This window comes from Narcine bancroftii, chromosome 3, assembly GCF_036971445.1.
Source record: "Narcine bancroftii isolate sNarBan1 chromosome 3, sNarBan1.hap1, whole genome shotgun sequence".
NCBI classification, from domain to species: domain Eukaryota; kingdom Metazoa; phylum Chordata; class Chondrichthyes; order Torpediniformes; family Narcinidae; genus Narcine; species Narcine bancroftii.
Window position 1 is genome coordinate 284401935 of NC_091471.1, and position 20449 is coordinate 284422383.

The 20449-nt window shown below is 43.3% G+C and overlaps 1 protein-coding gene across 10 annotated transcripts in view; it reads right to left on the reverse strand.

Moving 5' to 3' along the window:
• The window catches only part of rfx2 (regulatory factor X, 2 (influences HLA class II expression)), a 176787-nt gene that overhangs the window by 11193 nt on the left and 145145 nt on the right, over positions 1–20449 (reverse strand). For 9 of the 10 annotated variants that reach the window (XM_069928415.1, XM_069928410.1, XM_069928409.1 and 6 more), the window contains 5 exons: positions 19069–19172; positions 18058–18209; positions 14211–14308; positions 11174–11323; positions 5979–6187 (listed from right to left, as the gene is read on the reverse strand). In XM_069928415.1, the coding sequence (XP_069784516.1) occupies positions 5979–6187; positions 11174–11323; positions 14211–14308; positions 18058–18209; positions 19069–19172 (713 nt within the window). The remainder of the gene's footprint in view (positions 1–5978; positions 6188–11173; positions 11324–14210; positions 14309–18057; positions 18210–19068; positions 19173–20449) is intronic. The other variant, XM_069928414.1, reaches the window with a different exon arrangement.

Below are 20449 nucleotides of genomic sequence, written 5' to 3' on the forward strand. Positions count from 1 at the left end.
GAGCGGAGACAACGCTGGTGGAAGCGTTCTAGGAGCCGTAGGTGGTGCCGGTAGAGGACCCATGATTCGGAGCCGAACAGGAGTGTGGGTATGACAACGGCTCTGTATACGCTTATCTTTGTGAGGTTTTTCAGTTGGTTGTTTTTCCAGACTCTTTTGTGTAGTCTTCCAAAGGCGCTATTTGCCTTGGCGAGTCTGTTGTCTATCTCATTGTCGATCCTTGCATCTGATGAAATGGTGCAGCCGAGATAGGTAAACTGGTTGACCGTTTTGAGTTTTGTGTGCCCGATGGAGATGTGGGGGGGCTGGTAGTCATGGTGGGGAGCTGGCTGATGGAGGACCTCAGTTTTCTTCAATTTAAGGAGGTACATAGAATACATATGACCAAACTCAAATTATCTCGCTTTTATGCAGATGTTGATGAGAAGTGTAGAATTTTTGAAGCTTCAGTGATCCAATTTTGGGAAAACATTTTCCAAACTTTATATACGATTTTTAAGATCAAAATAGAACCATGCTCTGTAATTGCCGTGTTTGGTTTTTCACGTGAGCCAGATATACCCTGTCTGCAACCCAGAAGAGAATTTTAGCTTCTATCATGTTGATAGCCAGACAAACAATTTTAATGTAACGTCACCTACTCATGCAGAATGGTTATACGATGTAATGTCCTACTTGAGAAAATTAAATACAACATAAAAGATAGAAAGTTTGAATTTGAGAAGATGCGGAGCCCATTTATATAGAATCCTGTCATCATGGGAAGAATTAAGAAGTTTGGATGCTCCGGCGATGCTTTGTCTACTTTCTGAAGGTCACTGTTTGATCCATATTTTTATATCCTTTTTTACAAGATAACTCTTAGCTGCTTTCAGGTGCACTCTCCGCCAAGAATGCGCCTGCAGAAGCAGAGCTTTGGAATCGTCGTCCAGGCGGCAGCCCTGGAGGCGCTGCCACTGCCCACCCGAAAGGGACAGCTGCACGGGAGGCGCCTTGGAGCGCACTCTGGCTCCTGTCCACTCAAGCTGTACTCCCGCCCGCTGACGCGATGTCACTTGAAGCATGACGAAGGAGAAGCAGAAGGAACACAGGATTATGGCGGACCCGGAGCAGGGTTTCAGCTTCCTCACTGTTCAGAATGAGATACCCTGCCTGCACACTGTATTTCCAAATTCACGCCAAGCGTCTCGGGCTGCCGACGTCACTGAGATGTCATCAGCCTGCCCCTTAGCAGCCGCTTTCAGGCAGCTGCATTCATGTGCCTAGGGGGACTTCAGTGCTCCGGCAATTATCCCTCCAGGAGGAGGATTAGAAAGTGTGCCTCGGAGACACCTCCTGCTCTTTCAGGTGGATACCCTGAGAGCTGCGTAGGGGTAAAATATGCGGCTTTACATCGGGGTATTCTGGCCACCTGAAAGAGCCTTTTGTTTAGAGGGAGGGGATAGATTATATTTAGTTTTAAGGTTTTTTCCCTCTTTTTTTCTTTTCATCTTTTTTTTAGATTAACTTGTTAGTATGGGTTTATTTATGGTTGTCATAGATCATATCATTAGACAGAATCTACCCTTTGTTTAGACCAAGGGATTGTTTAATGTAGTTCACAGTTTCTATCCAGAATTATTTTTAAGAAATATTGTTAAATAAATATTGATAGGGTTTTTGATTTACATTTATTTCAATTTGTGATCTGTATGACATTTCCTGTTATTTGTTTTATTAGAGACTTTGTATGTCAGATTTCTATGTTAAACTCAATAAAAATATTTTTAAAAGATTTGCGAGCTCTCTTTAAGCAACAATCTCAGTAAATCACATCAATGTGGATGGGGGGAGGGGACCTCAGTGAACCTCTCTGCCACTTTTATGGTCCTGTGGATTGACCTCCAATCCGATGGTTTACAGCCACCACACGACATTGGGATGTAGCCGGGCATGACACTCTCAATAGATCTCCTGTAGAAATTTATAGAAAGGTGGCCATTAGCCTTGCCCACCTCACGCTATTGTGTTGGATAGAGCAGAGGATAGAACGATCTCCTGGTCTGTGCCCAGTCTTTCCGATGTCGAGGAGACCACAACAGAAAACCTAGATGCAGATGACCCACACAGATTCGCTGTTTCACCTTCCTGATTGATGTTATGCATCCAGGATTGGTCACTTCTTAAGTGGACTCTGAGGAACTCTTCTCTCTCTCCATTACTGAGCTATTAATGTGTAATAGTCATCCTGGTCCTCCTGAAGTACACAATCATCTTTTTTTATGTCCACGTTGAGACTCAGGTTATTATTCTCGACCATTTCACAAGATTTTTCACCTCTTCTATTATTGCAAATCGTCTTGCCAACTAATGTGTCATCTGCAAATCTGATGACTGTTGGAGCTAGATCTGGGATTCCAGTCATGGATCAGCAGTGTGAATAGGAGCAGGCTGAGCACACAGGCCTGAGGTGTGCCAATACTCAACGTGATGGTACTCAGCATTCTGCTGCCAATCAGACTGTGGTCCTTCCATTAGGAAGTCTAGAATCCAGTTACAGAGAGCGGTGTTGAGTCCCAGCCTCTGGGGTATGATTGTATTAAATGTCAATTTTAAATCAATGAAGACAGGCATGTGAGGTGTCATTCTCCAGGTGAGTCAGATCAGGACAGATTGGAGGAACAGGCTATAGCATCATCAGTGGAACTGTGTCCAGCGTCTCTGGGAGGTGCACTTCGATACGTTCCATCACCAGTCGCTCAAAGCATTTCATAATAGTGGGCGATCAGTGCCACTGGATGGTAGTCGATGAGGCCTGCTAATGTCGCCCCCTTTGGTAGTGAGATGATGGTGGCTGTCTTAAAACCTATTGGGATGATGGACTGCTGCAATAAGGTATTGAAGATCTCCTTAAGGGCCTTCGTCAGTTGGTCAGCACAGTCCTTCAGTACCCAATCGGGTATTTTGTCTGGTCCCACTGTCTTATGTGGGTTCACCCTAGATAGGATTCTCCTCACTGTGGCCGCAGATAATGCAAGGGGACCGTTCTTCAAAGACAGACAGACTGCTTTCTTTGGCGTCATTCTGTTCTCGTTAAAATGTGCATTTTATGTGCAAGATGCTCAGTCTGTCCGGGGGGGGAGGTGGTGTTACCTTTGACTCGCTAGGTTGTCTTGTAATCTGTTACTGTTTTGATACCTTGTACATGTGCCTCGTGTTGTTCGTATCACACAGCTGACTACGGATCCTCTGTCAAAACACAGGAGGAACTCAGCTGATCTCACAGCATCCATAGGAGGTAAAGATATATTACCGACATTTTGGGCCTGAGCTCTTCCTCCATATATATGAGTGAAAAAAGTAAAAACACGTAGAAATGAAGGAGGAATTCAGCCAGTCTCGCAGCATCCATAGGAGGTAAAGATATATTACCGACATTTTGGGCCTGAGCTCTTCCTCCATATATATGAGTGAAAAAAGTAAAAACACGTAGAAATGAAGGAGGAATTCAGCCAGTCTCGCAGCATCCATAGGAGGTAAAGATATATTACCGACATTTTGGGCCTGAGCTCTTCCTCCATATATATGAGTGAAAAAAGTAAAAACACGTAGAAATGAAGGAGGAATTCAGCCAGTCTCGCAGCATCCATAGGAGGTAAAGATATATTACCATATTTCTAACCTGAACCCTTCAAGGTATAAGCAAAAAGCAAGCAGATATCTTTATTAAAAGGCTGGAGATTAAGGGGGAAGAATGGAAAGGAGGAGGAGTCCAGACCAACAGTCAAAAGGTGTTAATTGGATATAATAAGAGGAAAGGTGATTTTGACTGAGAGGGTGGGGGGGGGGGGGGAGAGAGAGAGAGCGCGCAAGTGAGAGAGAGAGAACAGGAGGGAAGGAGACGGGGAAGAAGGGAGGAATTTCTTAACGGAAAATGGAGAAATCCATTTTAGCGTCATCCAGTTGGAGGATGCCCAGACGGAAGATGAGGTGTTGTTCCTCCAGTTTGAGGGTGGTCTCAGTCTGGCAGTACATAAGACCATGGAAAGATCTATCAGCAAGTGAATGGGACGGGCTATTGAAATGGTTGGCCACTGAGAGATCCATGCTATTGTGGTGGATAGAGCTGAGGTGCTCAACAAAGCGATCTCCCAGTTTGCGCCCAATCTCTCTGATGTCGAGGAGATCACAACACCACGCAGGTTCACAAGTAAAATGTTGCTTCACACGGAAGGGCCATTTGGCCCCCAATAGCATGCATCTCCCAGTGGCCACCCATTTCAATTCTCTCCACCATTCCCTTGCTGACATGTCTGTACGTGGTCTTGTGCACTAAGACCACCCGCAAATTGGAGGAACACCACCATCTTCTATCTTGGCACCCTCCAACCAGATGGCAATAACATCGACTTCTGATTTCCATGGAAACCCACCATCCCGCTCCTATCCTCTAGCTCTGCCTCTCCCCTTTTCTCTGTTTCCTTTTACAGAGCCAAAATCAATACTTGCCTTTCCTCATCATATCCTGTTGGCCTCCCCCTCCCATTTCCCCCCCACCTTTAATTCAGACGCTTTCTTTTTTCACTCATACCTTGATGAAAGGCTCACCTTGCAACATATCTTTACCTCCTATGGACACTGGCCAAATTCATCCAGCATTTCTGTGTTTTGACTACAATCACAGTGTCTGCAGACTTTCATGTTTCACTCTATAGATCCTCTATGCGTGCCTACACTTTGCCTTCCGATTGCACGGGAGAGTTCAGCCCTGGCTGACAGTGGCAACTTGTCTCCTGTCCAAAAGGCTTCGGAGAAGTGCACAGAACTCTGCGTCCAACCATGGTTTCTGATGAGCCCTGGTTATGTAGCATTTGATCTCTGTGACATACTCGATGCACTTTCTAACATAGCCCGTCACTGAGCTCGTCTCATCGTTAATATTGACATAAACGTCGTAGGTGGCTGCCTCCCTGAAACAGCTCCAGTCCATGGTCTCAAAACAGTCCTGTGGTGCTGTGGTTCACCCATTTTACCAACAGTCTACATCCTGTGTGCATCACAAGTTTGTACCTAAGCCAGCAGCCTCCCATATTCTAAGGGAAATAGCATAGCCTCCCCAGTCTCATCATATCATGGCAATCTCCATCCTAGACCACATGCTGCTCCATCTCCCTAGTGCCTAGAAGGTGATGACCAGAACTGCACACCTCACTCCAAATGTGGTCCGATAATTGTCAAATCTCATTCTCCATGCTCCAGGTGAAGCCAAGTGTCCTGTATGTTTCCTGAACTATCTGGCCTACCAGTGCTACATCTCTAGGGATTTTTGTTCTTTTTCACCAAGATCTTTGTTCCCTAGACTTCTCTTCTAGTCATTAATTACACCACTGATCCTTAGGTCATCTGCAAACTTACTAATCATACCTCATCATTACAGATGTGGTTACCCCACATTCCTCTAAACCTTTCCCACCCATGTTCCTGTACAAATACCTTTTAAACATTATAATTATACCCAATCTCTACCACTTCTTCTGTCTGCTCATTCCATCATCCCTCAGCCTCCTTCACTTCAGGGAAGACAGTGCCAGCCTGTTCTATCTCTCCCTACAACTCTCGCCCTCTAGTCCCACCATCCTTGTGAATCCTTTCTGCACTATCTCTAACTTAATCAAATCCCTCCTGTATGGGGACCAGAACTGCACTCAGTACTCCCAAGTTTGATCTCACCAATGCCTTGTAAAGCTGTAACACGGCAACCCTGGTTCTGGAGTCAATATGTTGCCACTTTCAGGGAACTGCACATGCACTCTACAACATTCTCCAGAGCCCTGCCATTCATATCCTGATAGCTGATATCGATATTTTGCATCTAACTCAGCTGCAGTCTTTGCATACTTCATTGCCGAGCTCTTTCTCCTGCTCTTCACCCTCCTCAGAGGACCAGCTCGGCATAACAAGCCAGAAGGGTTAATCGTTGGTCCGAGATAGTGACAAACCTGTAGAAGGACCACTTTAGCAGAAACTGGCGGGCAGCCTTGGGAAACCCGGGGCTGCCTTGATGTGGATTCAGCACCTGATTTACAACATTGTCAAGCCAGGATGCCCATTCATCCAGGGAGCTTTGTTGCTGCAGAGTCATCTTAAAATCTTGTTCCAGCCGCTGCACCATCCCCTCCTCACACTGACATACCCACGAGGCTTGCTCCTGTAACAAACCCAAACCACATTGAGCATTCATTAGTTCCACATAAAACTAAGATTCTATTCTACTCATTTTCAAAAGTCCTAGAAAGGTTCCATTTGCCAACTGTGCAGATTAAATAAGTTATCTTTGGTTCATTCATTTACCAACAGGTTATGTTTAAAAGATCACTGGGGTCCCTTTCCTCAACTGACGACATTTACTGGTAGCATTACTTAAAAAGGAATTATGGAAAATCCTTTCCATCCAGCACACAGAATCTTCGACTCTCTATCATCAGGAAGGAGGTACAGGAGCATCAATATCAGGACTGCAAGGCTGGAAAACAGCTTCTTCCCTCACAAGCTGTGAGACAGATGAACAGTAACTGAGTAAACCCTCCCAATATATTTATATACATAAAGATATTATTTAAAATAAATATATATGTGATTATCGTGTACTGTGTACACTGTGGTCTGGGCAAACGCTTTTTTGTCAGGTTGTATAAGTACAGATAATAATAAATTTGAACTTGAGAAGCTTCCTTTGAACTGCTGGCAGCTACCAGCACTCAACTACCCAATTGTGACCTCGAAGGCAGTCCTTAAAGGCACATGCACACAACACAAGGACACAAGAACAAACTGATGCCTTTGGATGAGGGTGCTGGGGCAGGCACACTCCAAGACCCACAGAAGCCGAGCAGGTCCCTGATCCGCCAAGTGTGCTTTCATTGCATTTTAAGACATCTTCACTCAATGGTACAGGTGCCTTTAACTGTAAGGATAGTATCTAAATTCAAGAGAGCCCAGATACAAGTACTGTCATCAGTAGGAAGACTCAGCGATCCAGGTGGAAACAAATGCCGATTACACGTCTTGCACTACATTCCCAGTGAGTGCAGACTTTCCTGTTTAACCACATTACACATGTGTCACATGTAGTCAATGGATACCCAATCAAAGGCAATGTAATGTTAATCCACTTCCTTCACAATCCAGCACAGCATGTCAAGGACACACCACCACATCTGGGTCATACATCTACACACATCTTCACATGCACATTGAAGTGCCAGTTGATGAAGTAGACAACGACATTGTGGTCAAACAATAATCATGGCTTTTATTAGCAGAAACTCATGGTACAATAATGAAAGACAATAGGTGCATATACAGTTATTCCCAAGGGGAGTGTCCTTAACAGTAGAGATAATGCACAGCCAATGTTAGTGCGGCAAGGCTCACCAGAGGGGAGACAGGCAGCTTGGCAGACATTCAACACACACATATGAACATTGAACACAACATCACCGCTACATCATTCCCATATAGCAACTATCAAGGAGCAGTTGGAAAGGATGTGTGTGATATTACCTGGATTGAAAGAGTGCTTGCCTCTGTCACATGTAGAAGCTTACAACTGGTGCATAACTATTCACTTAGGCAGCTGTGGGTTATTTGAGTATTCAAAAGACCTCTTGCCTCTGACAAGCACATCCAACAGTGACAAAAACACCGAAATTCTGGAGGAACTCAGTCAGTCTTTTTAGCATCCATAGGAGACAAAGATATCTTTCAAACGATTCAAGCCTGAGCCCTTCTTCAATGAAAAATCGGAAAAGGCAGAAAGTCTCAGAATTCAAACAATGGGGAGGAATCCAGAGCAACAAAAGATGTTAATTGGATATGATAAGGGGCTAGGTGAATTTATCATGTCTGTGAAAAAGGAGATGGGAAAAGCAGAGACAACGGGGGAAGAAGAGGGAAGGGGTTTAACAAAAGCCAGAGAAGTTGATATTAATCCTATTCAGGTGGAAGGTGCCCAATCAGAAGATGAGGTGTTGCTCCTTCAATTTACAGGTGGTCTCAGTCTGGCAGTGCATGAGACCATGGACAGACATGTCAACAAGGGAATGGAATGGGGAATTGAAATGGGTGGCCATTGGGAGATCCATGCTATTGCGGCAGACAGAGTCGACGTGCTCAACAAAAAGATCTCCCAGTTGGTGTCCAGTCTCTCCGATGAAGAGGAGTCAACAGCGGGAGCAGATTCTCAAGTGAAGTGTTGCTTCACTTGGAAGGACTGTTTGGGGGCCCTGAATAGTGCTGAGGGAGGAGATATGGGCACAAATGGAGCATCTCCTGCGGTCACAGGGGATGAATGGTAGGGAGGGAGGAGTGAACAAGGGAGTCATGGAGGGGGCGATCCCTGCGGAAGGCAGAGAGGGGAGGAGAGGATGTGTTGGATGCGGAGGCTGGTGGGGTGGTAGGTGAGGACAAGGAGAATCCTGTCCTTGTGTGTGGAGGCGGAGGGGGCCAAGGCAGATGTGCGGGTAATGGAGGATATGTGGGTGAGTGCCAAGTTGGTGGTGGTGGAGGGAAATGTCCTAGTCCTTTATCATATCCAATTAACACCTTTTGTTGGTCTGGATTCCCCACAATTGTTTGAATTCTGAGACTTTCTGATATATCCTGCTTGTACCTTTTCTGATTGTTCCGTGAAGAAGGGCTCAGATCTGAAACGTCAGCAATATATCTTTGTCTTCTATAGCTGCTGAAAAGACCAGCTGAGTTCCTCCAGTGTCTGTTGTTGTTGTTGGGCTTTTCTCTTTGGAGTGATGTAGGATGAGAGGTGGGTGCCTGGAATGCTTTTATAGGGATGGGGCTGGAGGTTGGTACAAGAGACATTTAAAAGACTTTCATAGAGGGCAAATGGATGTTTAAAAAAAAATACCCCTGGCAGCCCACTCCAGACACCTACAACTGTTTTTAAAAAAAAACCTGCTCCACACACCCCCTTTAAACTTTCCTCCTCTCATCCTAAATGCTTGTCCTCTAGAATGCAACATTTTTGACCTGGGAATGATTCTGACCGTCTACCCTATCAATGCCTCTCATAATTTTATTAGTTTTCCATCAGGATCCAATGTTCCAGAGTAAACAACCCAAATGTATCTAACCACTCATTATGTAGCTCATACACTCCAACTGAGTGTGCAGGTAGACCCCACTTTACGAATCTAGAGTGTTCTTATGAAACCTTTCGTTTGGTGGAGCAATTGCTTTTATTGACAGTTACTTGTAAATAGCACTATTCTTGGTATTTGTGGTTAGGTGTTAATAGCATTGCATTGGCTTTGCACAATCACAACAAAGTTGAATCTAAAGTGAAGACCCATTCACTACTATTGGAGGCCATTTTCAAAAAGCAAAAACCCATTCAGATCCTTTTGTAAAAGGAAACACAGGTTTCTTCATGAAAGTTAATTTTCGTAAAGCAAGTATTCATAAAATGGGACACACCTGTACAACTTTCTTCTGTCACCTTTCCAAAGCCTCCACATCCGTCCTGTAATGGGGCGACCAGATCGGCACACAGTATTCCAAGTGCGGCCTAGCCAGTTTCATAGAGCTGTAACGCAACTTCTAGACACTTGTACTCAATGCCCTGCCCAATGAAGAGAAGCACCACCATATGCCTTCCTTACCACCCTATCTACTTGTGGGCTCTCCTTCAGGGACCACATCAATGATGTTAAGAGTCCTGCCATGATTGTGCACTTGTCTTTGACCTCCCTTAAGTGCAACACCTCACACTTGTCCAGATTAAACTCCATCTGCCATTTCTTTGCCCATATTTGTAACTGCTCTCCACCCTGCCATATCCTTTGATAGCCCACTGTTCACATCTCCCAAACCTTTGCGTCATCTGTAAACCTCCTCATTTAATCAATTCTCTGCTTCAAGGCTGCTTGAGGCTGGATTGTTGGATATACTTATGGTGAAGATAGATAAATATTTGAAAGATCGAGGAACTGACAAAGGAGAGAAGATGAGGCCAGTGTAGAATAGCAGGATGGACTTGTGGGGTCGGTGGGTATGCTTCTGTTTTCATGTGTTTGTGTGTTTTTCTATCTCCACAGATTTTTAAATTTTTTTTTAAATTGTATTTTTTTTTAAATTTAGACATACAGCTCGGTAACAGGCCATTTCAGCCCATGAGTCTGTGTTGCCAAATTTACACCCCATTAACCTCAAGCAATGGGAGGAAACCAGAGCCCCTGGGGAAAGCCCACATAGACACAGAGAGAACGCACAAACTCCACGGGATTCAAACCCCAGTCCCGATCGCTGGCACTTTAATGGTGTTGTGCTTACCACGATGCTAGCTCTGCTGCCCATTTACTGAAAGCTTCCAGCATCTGATTGGTTTGTTTCAGAAAAGGTAGCTTTGGGATTATTTGCACACTCTGGGAAGCTGCCATTGTAATTGGATGATTAACTGGGTAGCAAGTATAATAGGAAGAGAAGAAGTGTATGAATAATAAATCCTCAGGACAATAGCAAAATGCAAACTGGACAACGAGAAGCAAATTCAGCTCCCAACTTCAAAATCTGCAGAGGTTAAGGAGGACACTAGGGAATAATAGTTATGATTTTGGACAGGTGGCTTTTAGCAATTTGAAAATACCAACTGAAAGAATTCAAACAATGAATGCAGAGCTATGAACATGGACAAGACCCAAAGAGGGGAGCTATGGTGAAAAAGACATTGAGATAGGACATGCCAAGCAAGGCATTTGTGAAGGAAAGAGCTTTGAAAGGTATGCTGCTTTAATCAACATGATACGAGTAGAAGGAACTAAACCATCAATATTCATGTTTCCAGGTTTTGGTATACAGTATACACAAATATACACACAAAAGTTCATCCATCTTTGCCCTGTAAAGAAGCACAAGATAGAAGAGGAAAAAGCATGATGGCCTGAGATTGAGGGAGCAAGTGGTGGATTTCAAGCAAGATGGTGGGAGAGAAGGTACAGATCAGCACGAGGGCTCAGGTAAAAATGGCAGCAGAGCAGCGGAAGAACTGCTGATAATGGCAGCTGGACAAGCTGCCTCATTTTTAGGGAATCCAGGACTATTTGGACTTGTGGTTGGAGATGAGGACCGGAGACAGAAAATACAAACATATGGTGAAAATAATCCACTCAGTTGAACTCACCTGCACGTTGGCAAAGTCCACACGGTTAAGGTCACTGAGCATCTGGTTGATCTGCGATGTATTCTGCAGAACAGCTCGAGCAGCTTGTGCAAGGTGGTTCAGGGATGTGTACCTGCGCAATGTTTGGGCAAAGGCACTAACTACTCCCACCTGCAAAACAAAACAGAGCAGTCAACAAAGGCATACTAAAGTTGCATCTCAGTACTAACATCTCGACTGGATAGAAAATAGTTCTAAATAAACAAAATCACTGCCCAACAAGGAGAAGTGATGGGAGTGCTTAATATATGGGAGTTCTCAGCTCACTGGAGGCAGTATGACTACGGCTTCTGTCAGTAATGTAGATCTGTGGTCCAATGGAGCCCAAATGAGCAAAACTGTTTGAATGCCTTGTCTGTTGAGGTGTCTTTTTGCTATCCTTTTGTTCTTAATATACCTGTAGAAACCCTTAGGATTTTCCTTCACATTGTTTGCCAAATCAACCTCTTTTAGCCTTCCTGATTTTTTTCTTGAATTTTTTTAAAACTCCCCAAGTACCTCATTTGCTCCATGTTGCCTATACATGCTCTACACCTGTCTCTTCTTCTGAATCAGATCCCCATTATCTGTTGAAAACCAAGGCTCCCTAAGCCGGTTTACTTTCCCTTCAATCCTAACAGCAACATACAAACTCTGTACTCTCAAAATTTCACCTTTAAAGGTCTTCCACTTTCCTAACAAATCTTTTTTTTAATTTAGAAATATAGCACAGTAACAGGCTCTTTTGGCCCATGTTCCTGTGCCGCCCAATTACACCAAATTGACCTACAGCCCCCCGATATGTTTTAAAGGGTAGGAGGAAAACAGAGCTTCCTGGGATGACTCATTCAGACACGGGGAGAACTCAAAAACTCCTTATAGACAACGCGGGATTCAAACCTCAGTCCCAATTGCTGGAGCTGCAACAGCATTGCGCTAACTGTGCTGCCCCACAAAACATCCTTTCCAAAAAAACAACTTATCCCAGTCGACACATTCTGGATTCTTTCTCATTTCCTCAGAATTGTCTTTTCTCCAATTTAAAATCTTAACCGAGGGCCAGACCGAGGACCCTCATACCTTATTGGAGTCCCAGTCAATGTGGAAATTAAAGTCACCTACCATCATAACTTTGTTTCCTGCAGCCGTTTGCTATCCTGCTATAGATTTGCTGCTCCAATTTTCACTGACTATTGGGTGGTCTATAATACAATCCCATGTGTGGTCATACCTTTCCCATTCCTCAGCTCCACCCATATAGCCTCAGCAGACGAGCCCTCTGGTCTGTCCTGCCTGAGCACAGCTGAGACATTTTCCTTGACTAGCAATGCCACCCCCCCGCCTCCTTTCATGCCCCACCACCCACACTCTATCACATCTGAAACAACAGAAGTCCGGAACATTGAACCGCCAGTCCAGCCCTTCCTGCGCACTCTAAGCTCATCTGTCTTTCCTACAATACTTCCTCTGGCATTCCATACACCCACCACCCTCAGTGTGAAAAAGTTACCCCTCAGATCTCTTTTAAATTTTTCCCTTTGATCTTTAAATCGATGTACATTAGTTCTAAACTCACCTTTTTAAATAGATGTACATTAGTTCTAGACTCATCTCTTTAAATCGATGTACATTAGTTCTAGACTCACCTCTTTAAATCGATGTACATTAGTTCTAGACTCATCTCTTTAAATCGATGTACATTAGTTCTAGACTCACCTCTTTAAATCGATGTGCATTAGTTCTAGACTCACCTCTTTAAATCGATGTGCATTAGTTCTACACTCACCTCTTTAAATCGATGTGCATTAGTTCTACACTCACCTCTTTAGATCGATGTACATTAGTTCTAGACTCGCCTCTTTAAATCGATGTACCTTAGTTCTCGACTCACCTCTTTAAATCGATGTACCTTAGTTCTAGACTCACCTCTTTAAATCGATGTACCTTACTTCTAGACTCACCTCTTTAAATCGATGTACCTTACTTCTAGACTCACCTCTTTATATCGATGTACCTTACTTCTAGACTCACCTCTTTAAATCGATGTACCTTACTTCTAGACTCACCTCTTTAAATCGATGTACCTTACTTCTAGACTCACCTCTTTAAATCGATGTACCTTAGTTCTAGACTCACCTCTTTAAATCAATGTACCTTAGTTCTAGACTCGCCTCTTTAAACCGATGTACCTTAGTTCTAGACTCACCTCTTTAAATCGATGTGCCTTAGTTCTAGACTCACCTCTTTAAATCGATGTACATTAGTTCTAGACTCACCTCTTTAAATTGATGTTCATTAGTTCTAGACTCACCTCTTTAAATCGATGTACATTAGTTCTAGACTCACCTCTTTAAATCGATGTGCATTAGTTCTAGACTTACCTCTTTAAAATGATGTACATTAGTTCTAGACTCACCTTATCACTGGAAAAACATTATTCATGTCTTTCATGACTTTATAGATAGCTATACCGCAGCCTCTTCTGCTCCCGGGGAAAAAAAGTCCCAGCCTTAAAATTAAAGCGTTCCAGTCCTGGAATCATCCTCATTAATCTTTTGCATTTTTCAGCTTAATGTCATCCTTCTTATAGCAGGATGACCAGAATTGCACACAATACTCTAAATGTGGCCTAACCAACATCGTGCAACTGTAATATAACGTCCCAAATTTTGTGGTCAATGTTCTCATCAATGAAGGAATGGATGCCAAACACCTTCTTTGCCATCCTGGCAAAGAAGTGTCACCACTTTGAAGGAACAATATACCTGTATTCCTCTTGGTCTCTCAGTTTGGCCTACCATTTACTGTGTAAGCCCTGCTTTGGTTTGACTTAAATGCAAATTTTTCTGAATTAATTTCCATTTAAATATATTCAAAATAAAATCCTAAAAAAGCCTAGAAGAATTGAAAATTTGAATGTGGATTAACCCCCCCACCCCCAATTAAACTCCAACAGTGAACATTTAAGAACAGTTTAAGGGGCAACAGTATTGGATTAAACACAGTCACAATGATTCACCTTCGTTCGGACCATCTGCTGAGGAAAACCACTCATCGCACTCATCAGCCATCCCTCCAAACTTTTGGCAAAGTTCCGAATAGCTTGAGTCAAAGCACCTACGGAAATACCAAGAATTAATGGCATTAATTAATGCCAAAGACAAAAAGATTTAAGACTCTACTTTGAAAAGTGCATTTGCCCCTTCGAGTGAAGTAGAACAATGTTTAAAAAATAGAAATCAACAGCATGTTGCGAAGGCTGAATTGTCTTGGTGGAAGAGTAACTTTTATCTACGTCAGGGATCATTCATGTCCAGAAGGTAGTGAACCTCTTCAGTCTGTAGAGGACAGGTTTCTGTAACAATGTCCCATGATCAGCATAACAACGAGCACATTGGGTACAGGAATAAAGAAGAAGCAGCCAGTTAACAGACTTAGAGAAACAAAAAAGTTGCAGACACTAGAATCTTGAGCAACAAAGAATTGCTGGAGGGAACTTGGCATCAGGTAGCAGCCAGGGGTAGAAATGACCAGTTAATGCAGGGGTGTCAAACTCAAATTCACGGAGAGCCAAAATTAAAAACTTGGACTAAGTCGAGGGCCGAACTAAATATTTATTGAAAATTTTCAACAACATCTGCATGTTTTCTCTTCTTTCAACATATGTAATGTTAAACTTTTTCTTATTAAAATAAATGTTTAATAATAGTTTTGGTGAAACTCTTTCCAGAAGAAGCATTAACAAATGAGAAATAAAATATTCAATAAATAATATTTCTCTATAGAGGATTTGTCAAATGTTGCTAGTGTGCTGTTGAATAGTAAAATCTGAGGGCTATTGAGAATGTGGGAGAATAACATGATTCCTGAAACAATCAAATGGGTGACTGATTGTGGGCATGAACTCTAGCAGGGTTATTTGCCATGCACTTTTTCCATTGGTACATATATCCTTTGATTTACACACTTTTCAAGTTTTATGCCTAATGAGCTTGTATCCAGGTGCAGGACCATTTTTAACCAGGAATATATTTATCACTGTGACATGAAACTATTGGAAGATCGTTTTATCCTGAGATTAAAATTCATAATACTTACTCAGGCCTGTGTGCGGGAGGGCGGGGTTTGCGGGCGATCGGGTTGGACAACGACAGTGCGGGGGCATTGGCTCTCGCTGCAGGGCGGCATCTCGGCGGATCAGCGGCCCCGTCACCGTGAGTCGCGGGTCGGCCTACGGCAGGGAGGGGGAAGTGGGCAACGGTCCTGGCAAGGTCAGGCCCAAGGCCTCCGGTTCCGGGCGCTGGGAAGCGGCCTTGGCTTCCCCTGACACCGGCCAGGACGCGCTGCGGTGGGGGGGCGGGCGGGGGGACACGACAGTGCAAGGGGCATCAGCTCTCACTGCAGGATGGCATCTCGGGGGATCAGCGGCCCCGTCATCCTGAGTCGCGGGTCGGCCTGCGGCAGGGAGGGGGAGTGGGCAACGGTCCTGGCGAGGTCAGGCCCGAGGCCTCTGGTTCCGGGCGCTGGGAAGCGGCCTTGGCTTCCCCTGACACTGGCCAGGCCCCAAAACCAGAGTCCACGGTGAGACCCTGCAACGTAAACAGAGGAGGTGGGGACGATTAGTGGGCTGACGCCAATGCATTCTGGGATTTGTTGTATTACTGTGCATGCACTATACTGGCGCGGCGGCCAGCGGGCCACCTCTAATACATTTTTTAAATTATATCGCGGGCCAAATATAATTATATCGCGGGCCAGAGTTTGACATGTGTGAGTTAATGTTTTGGGTCTGGACCCTTTATCCAGAATGAGGTAAAAAAGTGAAATCACACATATAAGGGGTTAAAGAAGCTGGGGAAAGGAACCAGGTGTGAGAGGTGGCGAGCAGTGGGGGGGGGGGGCTCAGAAATATTAAGAGAGAGAGTGAAGTAAGTACAGGAGTAGGTAAAGAAGAGATGGGAACCAGATGGGGATGGGAGTTACCTAAAAGGAGAAAAATAAATGTTAATGCCATTAGGTTTGATGCTGACACATCACATTCCTTCTGGACAGCCTTGTTCCTGCATTCCTTGGACACTCACCGAGGCAGGCCCTGGTTTCTTCTTCCCCTGAAATTCAGTGGCAGCTCTGTAAATGCAACCCCCTTAAAATTCAATGGGGCCCCAGTTGTTCAGCCTGACTAAAACACTGGAACTGCATATTTCCTGGTTCCTATATGCTGAAAATTTACTGAGTTCACTGGAAAATGTACTATAACACTATATTATATTAAACTCTGGAGGTATTAATAAAAATAATTTGGATTCTCTGAAAAGTCTGAGAGACTAATATCACCAAAGTCAGGAGCATGCTGGATGATTGGTTCATTATGGCATTTGCTTAAGTTCCATGCAGTTAGGCAGACAGCTCATGATAATGTGTGCAAATTGCTAGATGACTCAAAACCAGTGGAATGGGACATATTCAAAAGTGAATTTATTTTGGTCAAGAATTATTTGATAGGAGGTAAGAACTCTGCCAAAAAATCATACCATGAATGATTGAAGAGAGGATGAACAGAAAATTTACAAAAAGTTCAGGGAAGTCCTGAGAAACAGCTGGAAAAAAGATGAACTAAATATTAAGTGCTTCAGAATGGGAGTATGCAATGAAACTTACATGGTTAAGTAAAATTAATAAAGATTTATAATCATATTGGGATAAAGAAGGTGTTCTCTTTACTACAAAAGAGAACAATCACATGTGAAAATGATACTCAACCCTGTATTCACAGAAGCAATCTACGAAAGGATGTAGAACACTCCAAAAAAATATATTGCTGCATTGGAGAGTGAAGACTTTTTTGAGAGATCAAAGGCAGAAACCATTTAGTTTGAGTTTAGTAAGCAAAGTGGAACTAGAGTCTTGGAGATTGGGATGGGGAACATATTCTGTCACAGAAGGGAGAAGGAGAGTGTGTGGGAATGGGGGAGAGAAACTCACAAATAAAGAGAAGAGAACCCGCAAATAAAGAGAGAAGAGAACCCGCAAATAAAGAGAGAAGAGAACCCGCAAATAAAGAGAGAAGAGAACCCGCAAATAAAGAGAGAAGAGAACCCGCAAATAAAGAGAGAAGAGAACCCGCAAATAAAGAGAGAAGAGAACCCGCAAATAAAATGCAGAACTGTTCAAGAACAAACTAATATTTTGGGGACTTCAATTATGCCAGCATAAAATAGGAAATGTTGGAATAATTGCCAAAGATGGGAGAAATTCGTGAAATGCTCCCTGCTTCCTTGACAACATGTTTTTCGGTTTCTCTACAGGCAGTTCAGGGGAAACAAGCTGGGCCAAGCTATCTGGGTGAGAACACCTGAGTAATAATAATCTTTTTTTTTTAAAACAGGTTTTGACAGAACAAGATAAGGTCCAATTTGTCCATGGCAACCAAACTAGACCTATTTACCTGTGTTCAGCCTTTCCTATCCATGACCCATCCAATGTCTTTTGAAACAAAATTGTCCCCACTTCCTCTAGCAACTCATTCCAAATACTCACCACCCTCTCAAGTCCCTTTAAATCTTTCTACTCTCTCCTTAATTCTATGGCCTCTAGTTTTTTCCTACCCTGGGAAATAGTCCATGCCAATTTACTATATCTATGCATCTCATCATTTTATGTAAGGTCACCTCTGAGCCTCCGATGCTCCAGGGAGAAAAGTCCCATCTGAGTCTATCCAATCTCTTCATAATTCCAGCCGCCTTTGCATAACAATTTTACAATTCTAAATGTCTCTGTGGACACCCATCTGAAGAGCAAGAATTCTTTGGACAAGGATTTTAATGCAGAAGTGCTTTTAGAATGAACGATCATTACAAACTACTTACTAGGAACAGGCCGCAGAACATCAGGAATAAGGATTTCCACCAGTGCCTGGTACAGCACGTGATCACAATTTCGCATCCACTTAATGATAGGCTCAAACTTACAGAGGCTGATGAGTTTATCTTTGGGGAAAACAGCCGCACTCTCCCCTTCACTGTGTAATGAGAAACATAAAGCATTTCACGACCAATGCAGACAGACGGAACCATCCATTGTTGCTGGACTTATCCCTTAATATGGTATCCCTTGACACAACTGTAACACAGTAGTGAGTTGCATAAAAAGGGGCAATGAGTCAGCATACAGTAGGGAGGTGAAAACTTGGCTGAATGGTACAGCAACAACCTCACACTCAATGTCACCAAAACCAAGGAGCTGACTGTGGATTTTTGGAAGGAAAAAAAAATCAGGGGTATAAGATCCAATGATCACTGGGGGAAGTCAAAAGTGGAGAGGGTGAGCAAATTTAAATTCCTAGGAGTCACCATCTCAGAGGACCTTTCCTGGACCCAACATGTATGCTATTGTGAAGAAGGCCGGTCAGTAAGTAGAAATTCTGCCTGACCCACAGGAACAATTATCTCAAGGTTGCATGTACGTACTCTGACAATAAATCTGAACTTTGAACTTTAAAATTCTGCTGCAAGTCCAGATTAACTATTTCATGCAATATTCACAGGAAATGCTTCCACAAGTTTGTGTGGCATATGCTGTCATTTGTAAATGTGGTATGCCATTTCCAAAATTTTCTCCTGTTCCTTTGTGCATATGACATGAATAAACTCACAGGCGGCTAACAGGTAAAATGTTAACTTTGATGTCACATTAAAAATTCATTTGTGCATCCAAGGCCCCAGAACAGAAGCAGGCCAGGAGATCCTGGAAATGGTAGGGTAATGGTTAGGTTACTGCACTAATAAGCAAGGATCTGAACCTTTGATAGGAACATAAATTCAAATGGAACAGAGGAGATCCATGATGGATGTATTGTGAGAGGTTTGTCATTTCCTTACCTGACTGAAGCACCGTCATTTGACGAGGGAGCTGAATGCCAAAAGGTTTGCCAAAGCTTTTCAATGTAGTGAAACTGAAGATTTATTACAACATCCAGCATTGCCTGAAAGAGAAGCCATTTATTGGTTATGTGGCAAAAAAATAAACAATCAAATTCCCCTTTGAGAAAATCAACAGCATTATTTCTAGAAACCAGGATATAGGCACAGACAGGTTTTTTAAAACATCCACACTGCTAAACACTGGAAGGACCTTGGGTGGTGATAAAATTTGTGCCAAATAAAACAAACAACATTTTAAATATGAAGTTTGATTCTGATACTAATGCTTCCATATTATACGTACAGTACAAATAACACGAGATTAAATTGTGATAAACATAGAAACTTTGCTTTGACTTTGGAAAAGTGAAGGAGCTGGCCCTGAATTAAAACAACCTCCAGTTGCTGATCTGAAGACACCTTGGTCTACAAATTCCGTGATTTCTCACGAGCTGCTTAACACTACTAGAACGGAAGCCCTGTGCAGGACCCTACAGCCAAATCCTATCACACACCTGGCTTACTAGAGGAAGATCAAATTCACTGGGAGGATGAACCCATTTGGATTGAAAGAATTTACATTTTGTACACAGAGAATTTCTAATCTATCTTTCAACATTAAAAAAAAATCACAGATATTTTAAAATAGATAATAGGGACATCAACTACTATAGCAGCCTGCGGCCATTGCCACAGGCCGACACAAATGACGCTGTCCAAATACAGCAATCGAGTGGGCTGCACGAGGTGTCAGTGGCCCATTCCCATAGGCCACTGCAAAACGGGATCTGCCAGCCAATCACCGGTGACGGATCGCAAAAGGGCCAATCGGCAGCCAGGGTGGCAAAGCCACACCCATCAACGATGCTACAGCAAAATGGGCCAATCCCACCAATCAAAGCCTGAAGGGGCACAGGCTACGCCCATCGGTCACATGGTGGCCAGGGTCTGCCTGTCCATATAAGAGCAGCCAGTTCATTAAAATCAAGTGTCACCAACAGTCCTTGTCCTGCATCCGAACTAGAATCTTGAGACACGCCACACTGCAAATTAAGCAGATGCATTCTGCTCCTAGCTATAACCTCAAGGTTAAGATTTTTATGGACTTTAATACATTTACGGTCATTTTCATGATCTATATATTTGACCAACCTTCTGCTGAACTGTTGAATGAGTAGGCTATCTGTCCTTGGACCGCACTTATCAGGCCCTGTGCAAAAGCTCTCAGAGTGCCCTTGGCCTTCACAGGCAGTAAGGCCTGTCAGCAGACTCAATGGTTGTCAGTTATCACATTAAAACACTCAAAAAATATTCAAGCAATGCAAACACAACAAAATAT